This window comes from Leptodactylus fuscus, chromosome 10 (genome assembly GCF_031893055.1).
Source record: "Leptodactylus fuscus isolate aLepFus1 chromosome 10, aLepFus1.hap2, whole genome shotgun sequence".
Classification (NCBI taxonomy): domain Eukaryota; kingdom Metazoa; phylum Chordata; class Amphibia; order Anura; family Leptodactylidae; genus Leptodactylus; species Leptodactylus fuscus.
Genome location: NC_134274.1, coordinates 85,618,901 through 85,642,031, shown reverse-complemented (window position 1 = coordinate 85,642,031; position 23,131 = coordinate 85,618,901). Strand labels below are relative to the sequence as shown.

At 49.3% G+C, this 23,131-nt stretch overlaps 1 protein-coding gene across 3 annotated transcripts in view; it reads right to left on the bottom strand.

Annotated features, from left to right (window-relative positions):
• Positions 1-1,977: 1,977 nt before the first annotated feature.
• Positions 1,978-23,131, bottom strand: part of LOC142183548 (membrane-spanning 4-domains subfamily A member 4A-like) — a 55,775-nt gene continuing 34,621 nt past the window's right edge. For all 3 annotated transcript variants that reach the window (XM_075258671.1, XM_075258673.1, XM_075258674.1), the window contains exons 2-7: positions 10,103-10,395; positions 9,632-9,742; positions 9,473-9,529; positions 4,819-4,980; positions 2,614-2,736; positions 1,978-2,288 (exon numbers count right to left, since the gene is read on the bottom strand). In XM_075258671.1, the coding sequence (XP_075114772.1) occupies positions 2,151-2,288; positions 2,614-2,736; positions 4,819-4,980; positions 9,473-9,529; positions 9,632-9,742; positions 10,103-10,395 (884 nt within the window). In that variant the 3' untranslated portion in view covers positions 1,978-2,150. The remainder of the gene's footprint in view (positions 2,289-2,613; positions 2,737-4,818; positions 4,981-9,472; positions 9,530-9,631; positions 9,743-10,102; positions 10,396-23,131) is intronic.

The window sequence follows — 23,131 nt, the reverse complement described above, 5'->3', positions numbered from 1 at the left end:
GAGCTGTGCACAGGCCGGCTAACACATACTAACTGCTGCTACAACTATATACTAAGACTGTTACTTCCTCTATCTGTGGGTGGGAAGGGCTGAGTCACAGATCCTTCCCCCCTCACCTATACCAAGGAGAGCAGACTCCCTGTCTACTATGGACAATGCACCATCCAACATCTTCTTGGAGACACTGATCAGATTATCTCCACCCATTGTCCTCACTGGTCCTCACTAGTTAGAGGGATTTGCATACAATGTGCTAACACACTAGACCCGAATCAGCCAACTACACACTGATGTTTACAACAGGTTAGAGAATACATTCCACATGAAATATATATTACACATTGCCTATTGCCGGACTCTAACCATCCCGTGACAGATATACACTGGCAGGATACAGTTACAAGCCAATCCTGAGGGCATCTTATCAGAAGTCGAGGCTTCCACCACCTTCCAGAAGAAGCTTCAAATGTCAAACTTTCACTTTCTATTCAGCTGGTAATGAAGGTGATGAAGACAAGAAGCTCTTGGAATTGTCCCATTTGCAAACTCTTGTTAAGTTTCGTTTACTGAATATATCGTCAGACACAATCGGAAGCACGGCTTTGTATTCGTGACCACAGTCGCCACATCGTAAACGGATACAAGAGGAAGCAAAGAAGACGTGATGAGGCGAGTAACTACTCAAGAGCCTGCAGGAACGGATGAGTCATTCTGGGCGGCCATACACTCGGAAACTTATTAGAGTGGTTTTCCAACGATCGATGATCATCCTGTATTAGCGATAGTCCACTATGACACCCCAGCAAATGATGCCAACACCTCTGCAATGTAACTGGGACAGCAGGGGAAGCATGTCTGGGGGCATCTAACATGTCCAAGTCACTGTATTACATCGGGATCCCCGTCAGCTTGTGATATACGGGAGCTGACTTTTTCCCATAAGAATGCATTGACCAGCGTTGATTGGTCGATTGCCATACAGAGTACAGCATTCGGCCAATCAACGTTGGCTCTGCCAGAGGAGGCGGAGTCTTATATTGGACCAGAATGGAGACTGCTGTGGACCGATCTTAGACTCCGCCTCCTCCGGCCGAATGCTGTACTCTGTATGGTATTCGGCCAATCACTGCTGGTCAATGCATTCCTATGCCGAGATGTAGCAGTGCTGGCCGTGCACTGAGCTCGACTACGCCGAAGATGCTACATCTGAGATGAAGCAGTGCTGACCGCGCATTTAGTTTGGCTACTCCGAAGATGCAGACGAGCTGAGTGCACAGCCAGCTCTGCTACATCTCCGCAGTGCTGAGTGTGCGCTGAACCCTGCTGCACACTCAGCTCTGCTTCATCTCTGTGTGTGCTGAGTTTGGCTGCTTCTCTGTGCCAGGAAAGCGCCAGGAAAGGTGGGAGGGGATACAAATTTTTACTGCGTTGGAATCGAATACCTCGAACGGCCTGATATTCGATCGAATATCTATTCGATCGAACGGTGTTCGCTCATCTCTAGTAACCCCCCCTCCCCTCCCAAAAAAATGACATACACACAGTGTCAGAATTGTTGCCAATTCCTATTAGGATTAAGCAGTGTGTAGTAAAATGACTGGAAAAAAAGAGGACAGGCAAAATAGGGGCAAGTACTAACAATATGTGGGTGGCAACAGCAACACTACTTATGTTCTTGACAGCCCCGCCAGTAGCCATGGTGTTGTTGATGTTTTTGAAAGTAGTGAAACACAAATGCTGAGTCAGGCTTCTGTGCGTTCCTCCTCCGCTCCGTACTATTAATTATTCCTTCTTCACTGACGCATATCCCATACTCTAGTAGTAATGTGGCATCCGTGGAGAGAGATATTCCTCATAGCCCAAGTCTATCTCTTCTTTCTCTTCAGTTGACAATTGCCAGACCGTAATCCAGAAAGGCTCCTATAGATTCCCATAATGTGCAATAATCAGAGGTTTCGGGTTCTGCAGGTGATAAATAGAACTGAGACTTTATTACAACGGAAGATTCACCAGGAAGAAATGTATGAAAAATCACAAGAACACAAATGGATTCTACTAAAGGATCACTTGTAAGTGAAGCAATAGACTCCTTTATTGTCATTCAGTAGTATCTGCGGCCTCTGGATTATTCCTTGAAGATATCGCATCTCTTAAGACACTGGTGTAGCTTTCACCTCTTGGAAGACATATGGCGGAGGTGGCGCATTCGGCTGAGCAACTCCCAGATACGTGGCGGGGGCTGTGGCGGGATTCATGGTGACCACAACATCATTTTGGATCAAAAACACCTACAAATGGAGAAATCAGTAAGTACATGAAAGAATAAGGAGAATGCGAGGAACTGGTAAGAAAAATAGAAGTTTACTGTCTGTGTTATCGCTGTATACTATAGGTGTGCGCTTAGTCTAAGATTACATGTGAGTGTGCGCATGACCCTGACTATATACATATATATACTGTGTTCCATTTACCTGGACCATAATGATTCTGTTGGTTCTTTGCCTGAGATTTGGCATCAGCAGGATCTACATAGTGATACATCAGCCGAGCGAGAGCCGTACCAGCCATGCTCATAGAGAACAGTATGGAGTACGTCACCTCTCTGTGTCTTACCTGAGGACCATTGGAAGTAACCTTCGATAGAGAACGGCATCCAAAAATGGAGAGGGACAAGGACAAGCAGAATATCAGCACATTGATAATAAGAAGTAAGGAGACCACGGCATATAAACCATTCTGCAAACACAAAACCAGAACAAGTCAGTACACCAGTAACCATATACACCAGTAACATCAGTCAGTACACCAGTAACATCAGTCAGTACACCAGTAACCATATACACCAGTCAGTACACCAGTAACATCAGTCAGTACACCAGTAACCATATACACCAGTAACATCAGTCAGTACACCAGTAATCATATACACCAGTAACATCAGTCAGTATACCAGTAACATCAGTCAGTACACCAGTAACCATATACACCAGTCAGTACACCAGTAACATCAGTCAGTACACCAGTAACCATATACACCAGTAACATCAGTCAGTACACCAAGGCAAATAAAATAATGGGATGCATCAACAGAGTTCTAGATTCTCATGACAAGAACATAGTTATTAGAGGTGAGCGAACACCGTTCCATCGAATATCCGGCCGATCGAGGTATTCAATTCCAATCGAATATCATGAGGCAAACGCACTAAAAATTTGTGTCCCCTCCCACCTTCCCTGGTACATTTTTTGCACCAATAACTGTGCAGGGGAGGTGGGACAGGAACTACGACAACGGAGGCAATGAAAAAAAATTGGAAAAAGGAATTGGCGGCCGAAATCAGGTGACCTCCAATTTATACGAATGGTGGATTTAATATTCTGTTAATTTGGGACTGTGAACTATGTGACTGTGAGACAGGGACAGATATACAGGCAGGGTTAGCTAGGGATTACCTTTATTTAGGGGGAATGTCACTCACCCAGCTCTTTGGGGCTCTATCTGGTCGGGATCCCTGTCAGCTTGCAGTATGCGCGAGCTGACTTTTTCTCATAGGAATGCATTGACCAGCATTGATTGGCCGAATGCCATACAGAGTACAGCATTCGGCCAATCAACGCTGGTTCTGACAGAGGAGGTGGAGTCTAAGATTGGTCCGATGTAGCAGCACTGGCCATGCTCTGAGCTCAGCTGCATCTCCGGTGTAGTCGAGTTGAGCACACGGCCAGCACTGCTACATCTTGGCATAGGAATGCATTCACCACAAACACGTAATTCAGCAACCAGAACTTAGAAGCATATTATTAAAACATAACTTATTTAATTTAAAAATTTTTTTTACATGATGACACAAAAAAAACATGAAAAACATTTTTTGTGTCATCATGTAAAAAAAAAAAATTAAATTAAATTTTCATTAAAAGATATGTTTTAATAATATGCTTCTAAGTTCTGGTTGCTGAATTACGTGTTTGTGGTGCCAGCATATCTCCGACCTGGACCGGGAGGTTCATTGACTTTTTTGTGCACCAGAGCTTGGTAACTGTTCATATTGTGTCCACTAACTATATATCTTTTAGGGCTGTGGTATTTTTTCTCTTAGTTATAGGAATGCATTGACCAGCGTTGATTGGGCAAATGCCATACACAAGTACAGTATTCGGCCAATCAACACTGATTCTGCCGGAGGAGGTGGAGTCTAAGATCGGTCCACAGCAGTCTCCATTCTGGTTTGATATTAGACTCCGCCTCCTCATTGACGAACCTCCGACAGAACCAGCGTTGATTGGCTGTACTCTGTATGGCATTCGCCCAATCAATGCTGGTCAATGCATTCCTATGGGAAAAAGTCAGCTCCGGCATATCACAAGCTGACAGGGATCCCGACGTAATACAGTGACTTGGGCTTGTTAGATGCCCCCAGACATGCTTCCCCTGCTGTCCCAGTTACATTGCAGAGGTGTTGGCATCATTTCCTGGGGTGTCATAGTGGACTTGGTGACCCTTTTTTTCTCCCATAGACTATAAATAGGTTCCATATTCGAATAGTCGAATATTGATGGGCTATTCGAAACGAATCTCGAATCTGGAATATTTGACTATATAATATAATATAATGAGCTATTAACCCTTCTATTTCTGAAAGCATTTTTCCCACGCTTGCACATCACACACACAGCACTGCAGATTCCATATTGCTTTAGGAAATTTGTATTTCTGGAGACAGAGCTGGTAGTGATTTGGTTTTTATTGTGAGTCTTTTGGGGAACAATTCAAGAAACTTTACTATCATGGATTCATTATTGGTGATGGAAACTTACAAGGCGATCCCGGCAATATTTGTAACGGTCTTCATAATAGTTATCATCATCATAAGAGCCTCCATAATAGCAATAGCCAATTCCCAGGTCCACAATGTTTAGGATTATTGCAACAATAGTGAATATGGAGCTGATGATATTTAGGGCGAGGGATCCTCTCACCTGGGAAAACAAAGTCCGGTTTACTATACAGAGCATTAAATATCTCACATGATGATAAAGCCAAGACCAGGAATGGATCGAAGACAGAAGAGGGACAAACCTATCCATTATACCGGATCACAGTGCCGTCTACGTGCCGGGTTTTGCCCCACATTGCAGAAACACAGCTAGGAAATTCTCATACTTCTCCCTTCTGCTCAATCTACTCTTGGCTTTGACTTAACAAAAAACACAAAAAAAATTGCAAAAAAAGCTGCGATTCTGCAATGTGGTCCCGGGCAGGTCTGGAGTAGGATTCAGCTCCAGGTCTGGGTCCTGAGGCTCATTACTGGCCCATAAAGGGTTGCACTTCAGGGCAGATCCTGGGAGTGAGGAGGTGGCTGAGTCCGGTGAGACAATGTTGTACTTGTTTTGTTCATGTGGCTGGTAGGAAGCCCCATGTATAGTTAGGTTACTACTTCTGTTTAGTTAGTTGCTCAGACGAGCAGGAATTTATTTTGCTTTTGCCTGAAGTTAAGGCTGGATTTTGTTTTGCTTTGGTGGTAATACATTTCGCCCTAGGAAAGCAGTGTGATAGAGAAAAGTCTCTGGAAAGTTGGGTGTTTAATTTGGTTTGCAGACAAGCGGGTTGTTAATGAGGTTAAATTATCAGCCAGGTGGAGGCGCTACAAGTCATGTGCTATCCCTTCCCATAATGTCTGAGCCACAGCGAGAGTATTTGTTGAGCGAACCCCAACAAATACTACTATTATTATTATAGTCTGGGGTCTCTTCATACCCCCAAGTATAATGATCAGATGCCCAGGGAAGGGGAGGAAAAACCCATGTTACTCACCTCTACTGGACTCTGGCGCTGATCTTCCTCCGGTAGTGATGTCACAGATGCATGAATGACACCAGAAGGACCAAAAACAGCAGGGAGTCACGGCAGAGTCCGGGAGATGTGACATAATACTGTGTGCAGGGGCCACTATGGAGGATAATATTGTGTGTAGGGGCCACTATGGGGTATAATACTGTGTGCAGGGGCCACCATGGGACATAATACTGTGTGCAGGGGCCACTATGGGACATAATACTGTGTGCAGGGGACACTATGGGGTATTATACAGTGTGCAGGGGCCACTATGGGACATAATACTGTGTGCAGGGGTCACTATGGAACATAATACTGTGTGCAGGGGCCACTATGGGACATAATACTGTGTGCAGGGGCCACTATGGGGGATAATACTGTGTGCAGGTGCCACTATGGGACATAATACTGTGTGCAGGGGCCACTATGGGACATAATACTGTGTGCAGGGACCACTATGGGACATAATACTGTGTGCAGGTGCCACTATGGGACATAATACTGTGTGCAGGGGCCACTATGGGACATAATACTGTGTGCAGGGGCCACTATGGGGAATAATACTGTGTGCAGGGGACACTATGGGACATAATACTGTGTGCAGGGGCCACTATGGGACATAATACTGTGTGCAGGGGCCACTATGGGACATAATACTGTGTGCAGGGGCCACTATGGGGGATACTAATGTGTGCAGGAGCCACTATGGGGCATAATACTGTGTACAGGGGCCACTATGGGGGATAATACTGTGTGCAGGGGCCACTGTGGGACATAATACTGTGTGCAGGGGCCACTATGGGACATAATACTGTGTGCAGGGGCCACTATGGGGGATAATACTGTGTGCAGGGGCCACTATGGGACATAATACTGTGTGCAGGGGCCACTATGGGACATAATACTGTGTGCAGGGGCCACTATGGGCATAATACTGTGTGCAGGGGCCACTATGGGGGATAATACTGTGTGCAGGGGCCACTATGGGACATAATACTGTGTGCAGGGGCCACTATGGGGGATATTACTGTGTGCAGGGGCCACTATGGGGAATAATACTGTGTGCAGGGGCCACTATGGGGGATAATACTGTGTGCAGGGGCCACTATGGGGGATAATACTGTGTGCAGGGGCCACTATGGGGGATATTACTGTGTGCAGGGGCCACTATGGGGGATAATACTGTGTGCAGGGGCCACTATGGGACATAATACTGTGTGCAGGGGCCACTATGGGACATAATACTGTGTGCAGGGGACACTATGGGGTATTATACAGTGTGCAGGGGCCACTATGGGACATAATACTGTGTGCAGGGGTCACTATGGAACATAATACTGTGTGCAGGGGCCACTATGGGGGATAATACTGTGTGCAGGGGCCACTATGGGACATAATACTGTGTGCAGGGGCCACTATGGGACATAATACTGTGTGCAGGTGCCACTATGGGACATAATACTGTGTGCAGGGGCCACTATGGGACATAATACTGTGTGCAGGGGCCACTATGGGACATAATACTGTGTGCAGGGGCCACTATGGGACATAATACTGTGTGCAGGTGCCACTATGGGACATAATACTGTGTGCAGGGGCCACTATGGGACATAATACTGTGTGCAGGGGACACTATGGGACATAATACTGTGTGCAGGGGCCACTATGGGACATAATACTGTGTACAGGGGCCACTATGGGGGATAATACTGTGTGCAGGGGACACTATGGGACATAATACTGTGTGCAGGGGCCACTATGGGACATAATACTGTGTACAGGGGCCACTATGGGGAATAATAATGTGTGCAGGGGCCACTGTGGGACATAATACTGTGTGCAGGGGACACTATGGGACATAATACTGTGTGCAGGGGCCACTATGGGACATAATACTGTGTACAGGGGCCACTATGGGGGATAATACTGTGTGCAGGGGCCACTATGGGGCATAATACTGTGTGCAGGGGACACTATGGGACATAATACTGTGTGCAGGGGCCACTATGGGACATAATACTGTGTGCAGGGGCCACTATGGGGGATACTAATGTGTGCAGGAGCCACTATGGGGCATAATACTGTGTACAGGGGCCACTATGGGGGATAATACTGTGTGCAGGGGCCACTGTGGGACATAATACTGTGTGCAGGGGCCACTATGGGACATAATACTGTGTGCAGGGGCCACTATGGGGGATAATACTGTGTACAGGGGCCACTATGGGGGATAATACTGTGTGCAGGGGCCACTATGGGACATAATACTGTGTGCAGGGGCCACTATGGGACATAATACTGTGTGCAGGGGCCACTATGGGACATAATACTGTGTGCAGGGGCCACTATGGGGGATAATACTGTGTGCAGGGGCCACTATGGGACATAATACTGTGTGCAGGGGCCACTATGGGGGATATTACTGTGTGCAGGGGCCACTATGGGGAATAATACTGTGTGCAGGGGCCACTATGGGGGATAATACTGTGTGCAGGGGCCACTATGGGGGATATTACTGTGTGCAGGGGCCACTATGGGGGATAATACTGTGTGCAGGGGCCACTATGGGACATAATACTGTGTGCAGGGGCCACTATGGGACATAATACTGTGTGCAGGGGTCACTATGGGGGATAATACTGTGTGCAGGGGTCACTATGGGGGATAATACTGTGTGCAGGGGCCACTATGGGGGATAATACTGTGTGCAGGGGTCACTATGGGGGATAATACTGTGTGCAGGGGACACTATGGGGGATAATACTGTGTGCAGGGGCCACTATGGAGGATAATACTGTGTGCAGGGGCCACTATGGGGGATAATACTGTGTGCAGGAGCCACTATGGGGCATAATACTGTGTGCTGGGGCCACTATGGGGGATAATACTGTGTGCAGGGGCCACTATGGGGGATAATACTGTGTGCAGGGGCCACTATGGGGCATAATACTGTGTGCAGGGGCCACTATGGGGGATAATACTGTGTGCAGGGTCCACTATGGGGCATAATACTGTGTGCAGGGGCCACTATGGGACATAATACTGTGTGCAGGGGCCACTATGGGGCATAATACTGTGTGCTGGGGCCACTATGGGGCATAATACTGTGTGCAGGGACCACTATGGGGGATAATACTGTGTGCAGGGGCCACTATGGGGGATAATACTGTGTGCAGGGGCCACTATGGGGGATAATACTGTGTGCAGGGGCCACTATGGGACATAATACTGTGTGCAGGGACCACTATGGGGGATAATACTGTGTGCAGGGGCCACTATGGGGGATAATACTGTGTGCAGGGGCCACTATGGGGGATAATACTGTGTGCAGGGGCCACTATGGGGGATAATACTGTGTGCAGGGACCACTATGGGGGATAATACTGTGTGCAGGGGCCACTATGGGGGATAATACTGTGTGCAGGGGCCACTATGGGGGATAATACTGTGTGCAGGGGCCACTATGGGGGATAATACTGTGTGCAGGGCCCACTATGGGGCATAATACTGTGTGCAGGTCACTGTGGAGTGAGGTTATTGGAGGTTTCGGATGTGCCCACCATGAAGAGCCGGTGATCCCCTGAGCTAACACTGTTGTTGCGGTTGGATATAACCAATCCCTATCCGATCACTCACCAAGCAGGTGTTTGGTTTAGCACAAGCGGCGATGGACAGAGATCCGGCGATGATGTACTGCAAAGAAAACTCACATTAGGTTCGTAGAATAAAGGTATAAAGAACTTATCCCAATGGTATAGACGCTGGTAGACGCTTTTCCAACTTTTTTATACTTACAAAGATCGGTCCCCAAAAAGTAATACCACTTGGTAAAGTTATGGTGAACGCTGTGAATACGAGAGCGATTCCCAAACCAATCTCCAAGATGGCGAAAATAATCATTACAGTCTGAAAAAGGGAGAAACCATAACATGAGTTACGTGGCCCTTGTTAAATAAAAAACATGGCGTACTGTGCAAAATAATGCAAACATCCCTATATACACACTCAACACCCGCCATCACTGCTGGCTTTAGTGGCAGCTGCCTGGCACCGCCAGAGTCTAATTCATCATTCATTACATTGGTAATTCCACCCATGGCAAGCCCTGGCAGCATCAAAACAACTGTGCTGCACAGAAACTAATAACACTAAGTGGCGTTATCTGATGGGATGACACATGTAGAGATTCTTTTCTAGATTCTATAAGCTTGGACACACCCCTATGACACATTGCAAACGGTACTTACTGTTTTTCGTGCTACTTACCCCCAAGGCTTTTGGACGGCCTTTCAGGAATGTTATATAAAAAGGCGACGATGGGTCTGAATTAGGTGCTGCTACTCTAGCCACACTCCATTGTGGTGCAACAGTGGGGTAATTCCACTCCTGTGGTGAAGGTGAGGTAGTATATGCAGGGAGAGGCTGAGAGACATTTTGGATGTAGGATGGAACCGGTGTTGGATTCCAGTTAGGAGCAGTTGAGGGGTCTTGGGTAGGCATTCTGTCATAAAATGGAGGTAAATTCTCATTGTTTGCTGCAGACATTGTGGATGCTGGAACTGAAAGAAGAAACGGAAAGTTACTATAACACCGACCCTAAGTCATTCTTAAATGCATACCTCCCAACTTTTGAAGAACAGAAAGAGGGACAAAATTTAGCCCCGCCCACTTTTGTGTGGACTCCGCCCATTCTCATTAATTTTTCATGTGCCTGCAGACAGTATAATCCTCCTACAATCACCCGTAAATTATATGTCCCCCCTCTACCTCTCCCCCAGCTTCATATACACCCTTCATCTGCCCCCAGTTTCATGTCCCCCCCATCTCTGCTTCCAGATTCATGTCCCTCCATCTCTGCCCCCAGATTCATGTCCCCTCCATCTCTGCCCCCAGATTCATGTCCCCTCCATCTCTGCCCCCAGATTCATGTCCCCTCCATCTCTGCCCCCAGATTCATGTCCCCTCCATCTTTGCCCCCAGATTCATGTCCCCACATCTCTGCCCCCAGATTCATGTCCCCTCCATCTTTGCTCCCAGATTCATGTCCCCACATCTCTGCCCCCAGATTCATGTCCCCTCCATCTCTGCCCCCAAATTCATGTCCCCTCCATCTTTGCCCCCAGATTCATGTCCCCTCCATCTCTGCCCCCAGATTCATGTCTCCCCATCTCTGCTCCCAGATTCATGTCCCCTCCATCTCTGCCCCCAGATTCATGTCCCCTCCATCTCTGCCCCCAGATTCATGTCCCCTCCATCTCTGCCCCCAGATTCATGTCCCCCTCCATCTCTGCCTCCAGATTCATGTCCCCTCCATCTCTGCCCCCAGATTCATGTCCCCTCCATCTCTGCCCCCAGATTCATGTCCCCTCCATCTCTGCCTCCAGATTCATGTCCCCCATCTCTGCCCCCAGATTCCAGTCCCTCCATCTCTGCCCCAGATTCATGCCCCCCCCTCCATCTCTGCCCCCAGATTCATGTCCCCCATCTCTGCCTCCAGATTCATGTCCCCCCTCCAACTCTACACCCAGATTCATGTCTCCACATCTCTGCCCCCAGATTCATGTCCCTCCATCTCTGCCCCCAGATTCATGTCCCCTCCATCTCTGCCCCCAGATTCATGTCCCTCCATCTCTGCCCCCAGATTCATGTCCCCTCCATCTCTGCCCCCAGATTCATGTCTCCACATCTCTGCCCCCAGATTCATGTCTCTCCATCTCTGCCCCCAGATTCATGTCCCCTCCATCTCTGCCCCCAGATTCATGTCCCTCCATCTCTGCCCCCAGATTCATGTCCCCTCCATCTCTGCCCCCAGATTCATGTCTCCACATCTCTGCCCCCAGTGTCATGCCGTCCTCTCCTTCATCTGCCCCCAGTTTCATGTTCCACCTCAGTGTACACATTACACTTACCTTCCCCTCGCTCCCTCGCCGCTCTCTGCGCCTCTCTCTCTTTCTAGCGCACAGTTGTAGACGCGATGTGACATCATCACATCGCGTCTACAAAGCCAGTAGCCGGCGTGAAGCAAGAAACTGAACTGTGTTCAGCTCCTTGCTTTAGCCACGTATGTGTTCAACTCAGATCTGCGTCCTCTGGACGCAGATCTCACTTGAAATCGGGACATACCTCCCTCCAACCGGAAATCCCCCATAGTGGCCCCTGCACACAGTATTATCCCCCATAGTGGCCCCTGCACACAGTATTATTCCCCATAGTGGCCCCTGCACACAGTATTATGTCCCATAGTGGCCCCTGCACACAGTATTATCCCCCATAGTGGCCCCTGCACACAGTATTATGTCCCATAGTGGCCCCTGCATACAGTATTATCCCCCATAGTGGCCCCTGCACACAGTATTATACCCCATAGTGGCCCCTGCACACAGTATTATACCCCATAGTGGCCCCTGCACACAGTATTATGTCCCATAGTGGCCCCTGCACACAGTGTTATGCCCCATAGTGGCCCCTGCACACAGTATTATACCCCATAGTGGCCCCTGCACACAGTATTATCCCCCATAGTGGCCCCTGCACACAGTATTATCCCCCATAGTGGCCCCTGCACACAGTATTATTCCCCATAGTGGCCCCTGCACACAGTATTATGTCCCATAGTGGCCCCTGCACACAGTATTATCCCCCATAGTGGCCCCTGCACACAGTATTATGTCCCATAGTGGCCCCTGCATACAGTATTATCCCCCATAGTGGCCCCTGCACACAGTATTATACCCCATAGTGGCCCCTGCACACAGTATTATACCCCATAGTGGCCCCTGCACACAGTATTATGTCCCATAGTGACCCCTGCACACAGTATTATCCCCCATAGTGGCCCCTGCACACAGTATTATCCCCCATAGTGGCTCCTGCACACAGTATTATGTCCCATAGTGGCCCCTGCACACAGTATTATGTCCCATAGTGGCCCCTGCACACAGTATTATGTCCCATAGTGGCCCCTGCACACAGTATTATCCCCCATAGTGGCCCTACACACAGTATTATGTCCCATAGTGGCCCATGCACACAGTATTATGTCCCATAGTGGCCCCTGCACACAGTATTATACCCCATAGTGGACCCTGCACACAGTATTATGCCCCATAGTGGCCCTTACACACAGTATTATGTCCCATAGTGGCCCCTGCACACAGTATTATGTCCCATAGTGGCCCATGCACACAGTATTATGTCCCATAGTGGCCCATGCACACAGTATTATGTCCCATAGTGGCCCCTGCACACAGTATTATGTCCCATAGTGGCCCATGCACACAGTATTATGTCCCATAGTGGCCCCTGCACACAGTATTATACCCCATAGTGGCCCATGCACACAGTATTATGTCCCATAGTGGCCCCTGCACACAGTATTATACCCCATAGTGGCCCATGCACACAGTATTATGTCCCATAGTGGCCCATGCACACAGTATTATGTCCCATAGTGGCCCCTGCACACAGTATTATACCCCATAGTGGCCCCTGCACACAGTATTATGTCCCATAGTGGCCCCTGCACACAGTATTATGTCCCATAGTGGCCCCTGCACACAGTATTATGTCCCATAGTGGCCCCTGCACACAGTATTATCCGCCATAGTGGCCCCTGCACACAGTATTATACCCCATAGTGGCCCCTGCACACAGTATTATACCCCATAGTGGCCCCTGCACACAGTATTATGTCCCATAGTGGCCCCTGCACACAGTATTATGTCCCATAGTGGCCCCTGCACACAGTATTATGTCCCATAGTGGCCCCTGCACACAGTATTATGTCCCATAGTGGCCCCTGCACACAGTATTATGTCCCATAGTGGCCCCTGCACACAGTATTATGTCCCATAGTGGCCCCTGCACACAGTATTATCTCCCCATAGTGGCTCCTGCACACAGTATTATGTCCCATAGTGGCCCCTGCACACAGTATTATGTCCCATAGTGGCCCCTGCACACAGTATTATGTCCCATAGTGACCCCTGCACACAGTATTATGTCCCATAGTGGCCCCTGCACACAGTATTATGTCCCATAGTGGCCCCTGCACACAGTATTATGTCCCATAGTGGCCCCTGCACACAGTATTATGTCCCATAGTGGCCCTGCACACAGTATTATACCCCATAGTGGCCCCTGCACACAGTATTATGTCCCATAGTGGCCCCTGCACACAGTATTATACCCCATAGTGGCCCCTGCACACAGTATTATACCCCATAGTGGCCCCTGCACACAGTATTATACCCCATAGTGGCCCCTGCACACAGTATTATGTCCCATAGTGGCCCCTGCACACAGTATTATGGCCCATAGTGGCCCCTGCACACAGTATTATGTCCCATGGTGGCCCCTGCACACAGTATTATGTCCCATAGTGGCCCCTGCACACAGTATTATACCCCATAGTGGCCCCTGCACACAGTATTATTCCCCATAGTGGCCCCTGCACACAGTATTATGTCCCATAGTGGCCCCTGCACACAGTATTATGTCCCATAGTGTCCCCTGCACACAGTATTATGTCCCATAGTGGCCCCTGCACACAGTATTATGTCCCATAGTGGCCCCTGCACACAGTATTATGTCCCATAGTGTCCCCTGCACACAGTATTATGTCCCATAGTGGCCCCTGCACACAGTATTATGTCCCATAGTGGCCCCTGCACACAGTATTATGTCCCATAGTGGCCCCTGCACACAGTATTATGTCCCATAGTGGCCCCTGCACACAGTATTATGCCCCATAGTGGCCCCCTGCACACAGTATTATGTCCCATAGTGGCCCCTGCACACAGTATTATGTCCCATAGTGGCCCCTGCACACAGTATTATGTCCCATGGTGGCCCCCTGCACACAGTATTATGTCCCATAGTGGCCCCTGCACACAGTATTATACCCCATAGTGGCCCCTGCACACAGTATTATTCCCCATAGTGGCCCCTGCACACAGTATTATGTCCCATAGTGGCCCCCTGCACACAGTATTATGTCCCATAGTGGCCCCTGCATACAGTATTATCCCCATAGTGGCCCCTGCACACAGTATTATACCCCATAGTGGCCCCTGCACACAGTATTATACCCCATAGTGGCCCCTGCACACAGTATTATGTCCCATAGTGGCCCCTGCACACAGTGTTATGCCCCATAGTGGCCCCTGCACACAGTATTATACCCCATAGTGGCCCCTGCACACAGTATTATCCCCCATAGTGGCCCCTGCACACAGTATTATCCCCCATAGTGGCCCCTGCACACAGTATTATTCCCCATAGTGGCCCCTGCACACAGTATTATGTCCCATAGTGGCCCCTGCACACAGTATTATCCCCCATAGTGGCCCCTGCACACAGTATTATGTCCCATAGTGGCCCCTGCATACAGTATTATCCCCCATAGTGGCCCCTGCACACAGTATTATACCCCATAGTGGCCCCTGCACACAGTATTATACCCCATAGTGGCCCCTGCACACAGTATTATGTCCCATAGTGGCCCCTGCACACAGTATTATCCCCCATAGTGGCCCCTGCACACAGTATTATGTCCCATAGTGGCCCCTGCATACAGTATTATCCCCCATAGTGGCCCCTGCACACAGTATTATACCCCATAGTGGCCCCTGCACACAGTATTATCCCCCATAGTGGCCCCTGCACACAGTATTATCCCCCATAGTGGCTCCTGCACACAGTATTATGTCCCATAGTGGCCCCTGCACACAGTATTATGTCCCATAGTGGCCCCTGCACACAGTATTATGTCCCATAGTGGCCCCTGCACACAGTATTATCCCCCATAGTGGCCCCTGCACACAGTATTATGTCCCATAGTGGCCCCATGCACACAGTATTATGTCCCATAGTGGCCCCATGCACACAGTATTATGTCCCATAGTGGCCCATGCACACAGTATTATGTCCCATAGTGGCCCCTGCACACAGTATTATACCCCATAGTGGCCCCTGCACACAGTATTATGTCCCATAGTGGCCCCTGCACACAGTATTATGTCCCATAGTGGCCCCTGAACACAGTATTATGTCCCATAGTGGCCCCTGCACACAGTATTATCCCCCATAGTGACCCCTGCACACAGTATTATCCCCCATAGTGGCTCCTGCACACAGTATTATGTCCCATAGTGGCCCCTGCACACAGTATTATGTCCCATAGTGGCCCCTGCACACAGTATTATGTCCCATAGTGGCCCCTGCACACAGTATTATGTCCCATAGTGGCCCCTGCACACAGTATTATACCCCATAGTGGCCCCTGCACACAGTATTATGTCCCATAGTGGCCCCTGCACACAGTATCATGTCCCATAGTGGCCCCTGCACACAGTATTATGTCCCATAGTGGCCCCTGCACACAGTATTATACCCCATAGTGGCCCCTGCACACAGTATTATGTCCCATAGTGGCCCCTGCACACAGTATTATGTCCCATAGTGGCCTCTGCACACAGTATTATGTCCCATAGTGGCCCCTGCACACAGTATTATGCCCCATAGTGGCCCCTGCACACAGTATTATCCGCCATAGTGGCCCCTGCACACAGTATTATACCCCATAGTGGCCCCTGCACACAGTATTATACCCATAGTGGCCCCTGCACACAGTATTATGTCCCATAGTGGCCCCTGCACACAGTATTATGTCCCATAGTGGCCCTGCACACAGTATTATGTCCCATAGTGGCCCCTGCACACAGTATTATGTCCCATGGTGGCCCCTGCACACAGTATTATGTCCCATAGTGGCCCCTGCACACAGTATTATGTCCCATAGTGGCCCCTGCACACAGTATTATGCCCCATAGTGGCCCCTGCACACAGTATTATGTCCCATAGTGGCCCCTGCACACAGTATTATGTCCCATAGTGGCCCCTGCACACAGTATTATGTCCCATAGTGGCCCCTGCACACAGTATTATCCCCCATAGTGACCCCTGCACACAGTATTATGTCCCATAGTGGCCCCTGCACACAGTATTATGCCCCATAGTGGCCCCTGCACACAGTATTATGTCCCATAGTGGCCCCTGCACACAGTATTATGTCCCATAGTGGCCCCTGCACACAGTATTATCCCCCATAGTGACCCCTGCACACAGTATTATGTCCCATAGTGGCCCCTGCACACAGTATTATGCCCCATAGTGGCCCCTGCACACAGTATTATGTCCCATAGTGGCCCCTGCACACAGTATTATGTCCCATAGTGGCCCCTGCACACAGTATTATGTCCCATAGTGGTCCCTGCACACAGTATTATGTCCCATAGTGGCCCCTGCACACAGTATTATGTCCCATAGTGGCCCCTGCACACAGTATTATGTCCCATAGTGGCCCCTGCACACAGTATTATGTCCCATAGTGGCCCCTGCACACAGTATTATGTCCCATAGTGGCCCTGCACACAGTATTATGTCCCATAGTGGCCCCTGCACACAGTATTATGCCCCATAGTGGCCCCTGCACACAGTATTATGTCCCATAGTGGTCCCTGCACACAGTATTATGTCCCATAGTGGCCCCTGCACACAGTATTATGTCCCATAGTGGCCCCTGCACACAGTATTATGTCCCATAGTGGCCCCTGCACACAGTATTATGTCCCATAGTGGCCCCTGCACACAGTATTATGTCCCATAGTGGCCCCTGCACACAGTATTATGTCCCATAGTGGCCCCTGCACACAGTATTATGCCCATAGTGGCCCTGCACACAGTATTATGCCCCATAGTGGCCCCTGCACACAGTATTATCCACCGTAGTGGCCCCTGCACACAGTATTATGTCCCATAGTGGCCCCTGCACACAGTATTGTGCCCCATAGTGGCCCCTGCACAAAGTATTATCCCCATAGTGGCCCCTGCACACAGTATTATCCACCGTAGTGGCCCCTGCACACAGTATTATGTCCCATAGTGGCCCCTGCACACAGTATTATGTCCCATAGTGGCCCCTGCACACAGTATTGTGCCCCGTAGTGGACACCCATAAACAATTATTATACTCTATATATCTTTTCAGACCCCATAGTATAATAATCGGAGAACCAGGGGGGAGTAAAACATAAAAAACATCTATTGCTGATGCGTGAAGATGCTACAGCTGACTGGTATTTCTTTCTATTACTGTGGACACGTGGGACTCTGTTACAACCTGGGAACCATCACCCACCTACCTCAGGAGTTATGGAAGCTTGGCAAGAGAGCAGCACCCTGTATACCTGGATGGCTTCAGACCTCTCTGGGCAGTAGAACACAGTGGTAAGAAGAAAGGAGGAGGAGGAGGAGGAGGAGGGCTTGTGATGAAGGACATCTGGGGCATTTTTTGTGGTTAATGGACAATAGTGCTGATGCAAGATACCGAACTATCAGCTGTGAGCAGGAGATCTCACCACCTACCAAAGGAACTGCCACATGTTATTGTGATAGCTGCTTATGTCCCCACCTCTGCAAAAAACGTTTCTGGCTGTTATATCTACATGCTGCGACCCCCCTCCTCGTGTCCACCAACCACAGTCGGCTGTATTATTATTATTAACATCACTTCACACAGAGAACTAAATGATCCTGCAGTGTGTCTGTGTTTCTTTCTTTTTTAGTTGCTATGATTCCTAGGATTTCTCTATCTGCCATGAGCTTCTATGTGTTTCTCTCTTGTTATATACTACTGTACCATCTATGAAACTGTATCCCTGAAATTTCCCCATTGTGGGACTATTAAAGGATTATCTTATCTTATCTTATTATCCAAACACAACAACGGACAGCCAACCAAATTCTCCTGGTCTTCCCTAACGAATCGTATAATATGAAACTTCATGTAAGTATCCCAAGCTTAGACCATTCAATAGAAGCCAGAAAGCTCTTTCAAATTTACGGTAACTATGTATACAGTAATTGCTACGTCAGATAAAAGCCAACCAGAGATCTAATTTATGTTTTAATATCACCACTTATTCACCAGAAGCGCAGGGTCAACAAAACAAGCACCAAAAAGCAGGTCCCAAACGAGGATATATGTACGAACCAAAAGAATATGCACTCAGGCCCTAGTCCCAAAGAAGTGTAAGAATAAGGGGTGAACTTTGACCCTGTGGTCTTAGTAAGGATCTTGGTGTGACCATTGGATGATGTAGGAAGGGTTACAGCTCAAGTAACAAACATGAAGGGCACCAAGTTCCCACCAGTTGTCATTATAATTCTTCATGTCCTCCAGTTCTCGGGTTATGAATCCTTCCTCCGGTTCCTCCCATGAAAAGATTGCTCCTTGACCTACCAAAGACGACATGACGTCTTCTGGAGATTAACCAGCAAAGTAATCTTTTTGGCTTATCTTCTGCTTTATGATTAGAATGATCTGACAGAAAAGAGGTCAATGGTCCATTGGAGGAGCAGACATGCCAGGGTTTCCCGTGTCCTCTTGTCTCCTCTCCCTCCACTTCCTGGCTTTAGCTCATTCTTGCCATAAATGACACAGTTCTATCTAAACTTACATACTCAAACAACAGAAGAAACTTCTCAAGAAACTTCACTAGGCCTTATCAGGGCTCAAAACTGAAGAGACAAGGAAAGAAATCATCTAGATGGCCGGGACAGGAGCTGTGTCATCATTCTGACCTGTTCAACAGGACTGGAACCTAGACAACCAGCTGTAAACTCCGAGGAGAGAGATCTAGTTCTATCTGCCAAACTGATTCTGATCAGCGCCGCACCTCACATGAGGTGACCGCTTCAGGCGGCGCTATGCCGGGGCCCCGGGGGAGGGCGGCATTTTTGCTCACCTAAGCCAGTCCAGGACAAGCTGCCCAGGACTGGCTTAGTGTCACCATCTTGGCAGCCTGGCACGGGAAGCGAGCGGTGGATTGGGGCGGCCCTGTGGACGCAGCGCTGCTCCAGCGGCCGCCCCTCACGCTTAGCAGAGAGCAGGTCCTCTCCCTGCCTGCTCTCTGCCTGCTATTGACGCTCGCTCCGCTCCACCTCTGCCTCAGGCGGCACAAACCCTAGGTTCCCCCCTGATTACGATACATAAAGCAATGTACTGGGTAAAACACTTCAGTTTAAGCCACAAGTCTGCCTATGATCCATGAGACGAGAATACCCCTTTAAGAATCCAAGTCCCCCGAGCTACTTCAAGGGTCAAGAACTTTTCAATCACATTTTGCATAAATCAATAGTAAAACCAAATCTAAGAAACTTTGTAAAATTTCTTATCAAAGAAGAAAGTTTTTTAAACAGATTTAGTCTCTCCTAATAGCTGAGGTCCTCTGGGCCCCCTGTCAGTTTTCTGGCCCTCCGTTGTACCTTTTCCAACTCTAGGACTTCCTTTCTATGAACTGGTGCCCAGAACTGAATAACATATTTCAGATGGGTCCACATATAATATTACATCCCTGACCTATAGATCCATGCCCCTTTTAATACATGAGAATATCATGTTGGCCTTAGAAGCAGCTGATTGACATTGGGCTGTAATCTAATCTATGATCTACCCGTACACCCAGGTCCTCCTCCACCAGTGACTTTCCCCTTGGACATATGTTGCATGCGGTGAGCTGTAGTTGAGTAAGAGAGAATTGACAAGGCACAGACAAAGACAAAGCCCTTCAATAGGAAGTTTCCATCTTACCCCAAGTGCTTTATATACAACAATAAATGTAGAATGTTCTGCTGCAGTTTCTGAGTCGGAGTAAGAAAGTTGGATGAGCAGATTCTCCTCTACTTTCTGTGTGCAGGACATGGGAGACATCACAGTAACTGGTCTCCACCTACCGCTTTGGTCCATGGCCCAGCTATGACACATAGACATGCACAGAAAACTATTTGAGTCCTGTAAAAACATTAATAATTTACAGAGGCTTTAGTGCACTCAATTGTTACCTAGACTATCTTGTCTTCCACAATCCTAAGGAAGATTAAGCAGTGTGAACTAGTCCTACGTCACCCTCTGCTACTAGCCCTGGAAGCAGGGGGGTGACACAGGAGGTAGCAGGAGTGACATAGGAGGTAGCAGGGGGTGACATAGGAGGTAGCAGGGGGTGATATAGGAGGTAGCAGGGGGGTGATATAGGAGGTAGCAGGGGGTAATATAGGAGGTAGCAGGGGGTGACACAGGAGGTAGCAGGGGGTGACATAGGAGGTAGCAGGGGGTGACATAGGAGGTAACAAGGGGTGACACAGGAGGAGGGGTGACACAGGAGGTAGCAGGAGTGACATAGGAGGTAGCAGGGGGTGACACAGGAGGTAGCAGGGGGTGATATAGGAGGTAGCAGGGGGTGACATAGGAGGTAGCAGGGGGGTGACATAGGAGGTAGCAGGGGGGGTGATATAGGAGGTAGCAGGGGGTGACACAGGAGGTAGCAGGGGGTGATATAGGAGGTAGCAGGGGGTGATATAGGAGGTAGCAGGAGTGACATAGGAGGTAGCAGGGGGTGATATAGGAGGTAGCAGGGGGGTGACATAGGAGGTAGCAGGGGGGTGATATAGGAGGTAGCAGGAGGTGACACAGGAGGTAGCAGGGGGTGATATAGGAGGTAGCAGGGGGGTGATATAGGAGGTAGCAGGAGTGACACAGGAGGTAGCAGGGGGTGATATAGGAGGAAACAGGGGGGGATATAGGAGGTAGCAGGGGGTGACACAGGAGGTAGCAGGGGGTGACATAGGAGGAAACAGGGGGTGACATAGGAGGTAGCAGGGGGTGACATAGGAGGAAACAGGGGGTGATATAGGAGGTAGCAGGGGGTGATATAGGAGGTAGCAGGGGGGTGACACAGGAGGTAGCAGGAGTGACATAGGAGGTAGCAGGGGGTGACACAGGAGGTAGCAGGGAGTGACATAGGAGGTAGCAGGGAGTGAAATAGGAGGAAACAGGGGGTGACACAGGAGGTAGCAGGGGGTGACATAGGAGGTAGCAGGGGGTGACATAGGAGGTAGCAGGAGATGATATAGGAGGTAGCAGGAGGGTGATATAGGAGGTAGCAGGGGGTGACACAGGAGGTAGCAGGGGGTGACATAGGAGGAAAAAAGGGGGTGACACAGGAGGTAGCAGGGGGTGACATAGGAGGTAGCAGGGGGTGATATAGGAGGTAACAGGGGGTGATATAGGAGGTAGCAGGGGGTGACATACGAGGTAGCAGAGGGTGATATAGGAGGTACAAGGGGGTGACATAGGAGGTAGCAGGGGGTGATATAGGAGGTAGCAGGGGGTGATATAGGAGGTAACAGGGGGTGATATAGGAGGTAGCAGGGGGTGACATAGGAGGTAGCAGGGGGTGACATAGGAGGTAGCAGGGGGTGACATAGGAGGTAGCAGGGGGTGATATAGGAGGTAGCAGGGGGTGACATAGGAGGTAGCAGGGGGGTGACATAGGAGGTAGCAGGGGGTGATATAGGAGGTAGCAGGGGGTGACATAGGAGGTAGCAAGGGGTGACATAGGAGGTAGCAGGGGGTGACATAGGAGGTAGCAGGGGGTGACATAGGAGGTAGCAGGGGGTGATATAGGAGGTAGCAGGGGGTGACATAGGAGGTAGCAGGGGGGTGATATAGGAGGTAGCATGGGGGTGACACAGGAGGTAGCAGGGGTGACATAGGAGGTAGCAGGGGGTGATATAGAAGGTAGCAGGGGGTGATATAGGAGGTAGCAGGGGCTGATATAGGAAGTAGCAGGGGGTGACATAGGAGGTAGCAGGGGGTGACACAGGAGGTAGCAGGGGGTGACATAGGAGGTAGCAGGGGGTGATATAGGAGGTAGCAGGGGGTGATATAGGAGGTAGCAGGAGGGTGACATAGGAGGTAGCAGGAGATGATATAGGAGGTAGCAGGGGGTGATATAGGAGGTAGCAGGAGATGATATAGGAGGTAGCAGGAGATGATATAGGAGGTAGCAGGGGGTGATATAGGAGGTAGCAGAGGGTGATATAGGAGGTAGCAGTTGGTGATATAGGAGGTAGCAGGAGGGTGACATAGGAGGTAGCAGGAGATGATATAGGAGGTAGCAGGGGGTGATATAGGAGGTAGCAGGAGGTGATATAGGAGGTGGCAGGGGCTGATATAGGAGGTAGCAGGGGGTGACATAGGAGGTAGCAGGAGGTGACACAGGAGGTAGCAGGGGGTGACATAGGAGGTAGCAGGAGATGATATAGGAGGTAGCAGGACAGGGGGTGACATAGGAGGTAGCAGGGGGTGACATAGGAGGTAGCAGGGGCTGATATAGGAGGTAGCAGGGGGTGACATAGGAGGTAGCAGGGGGTGACACAGGAGGTAGCAGAAGT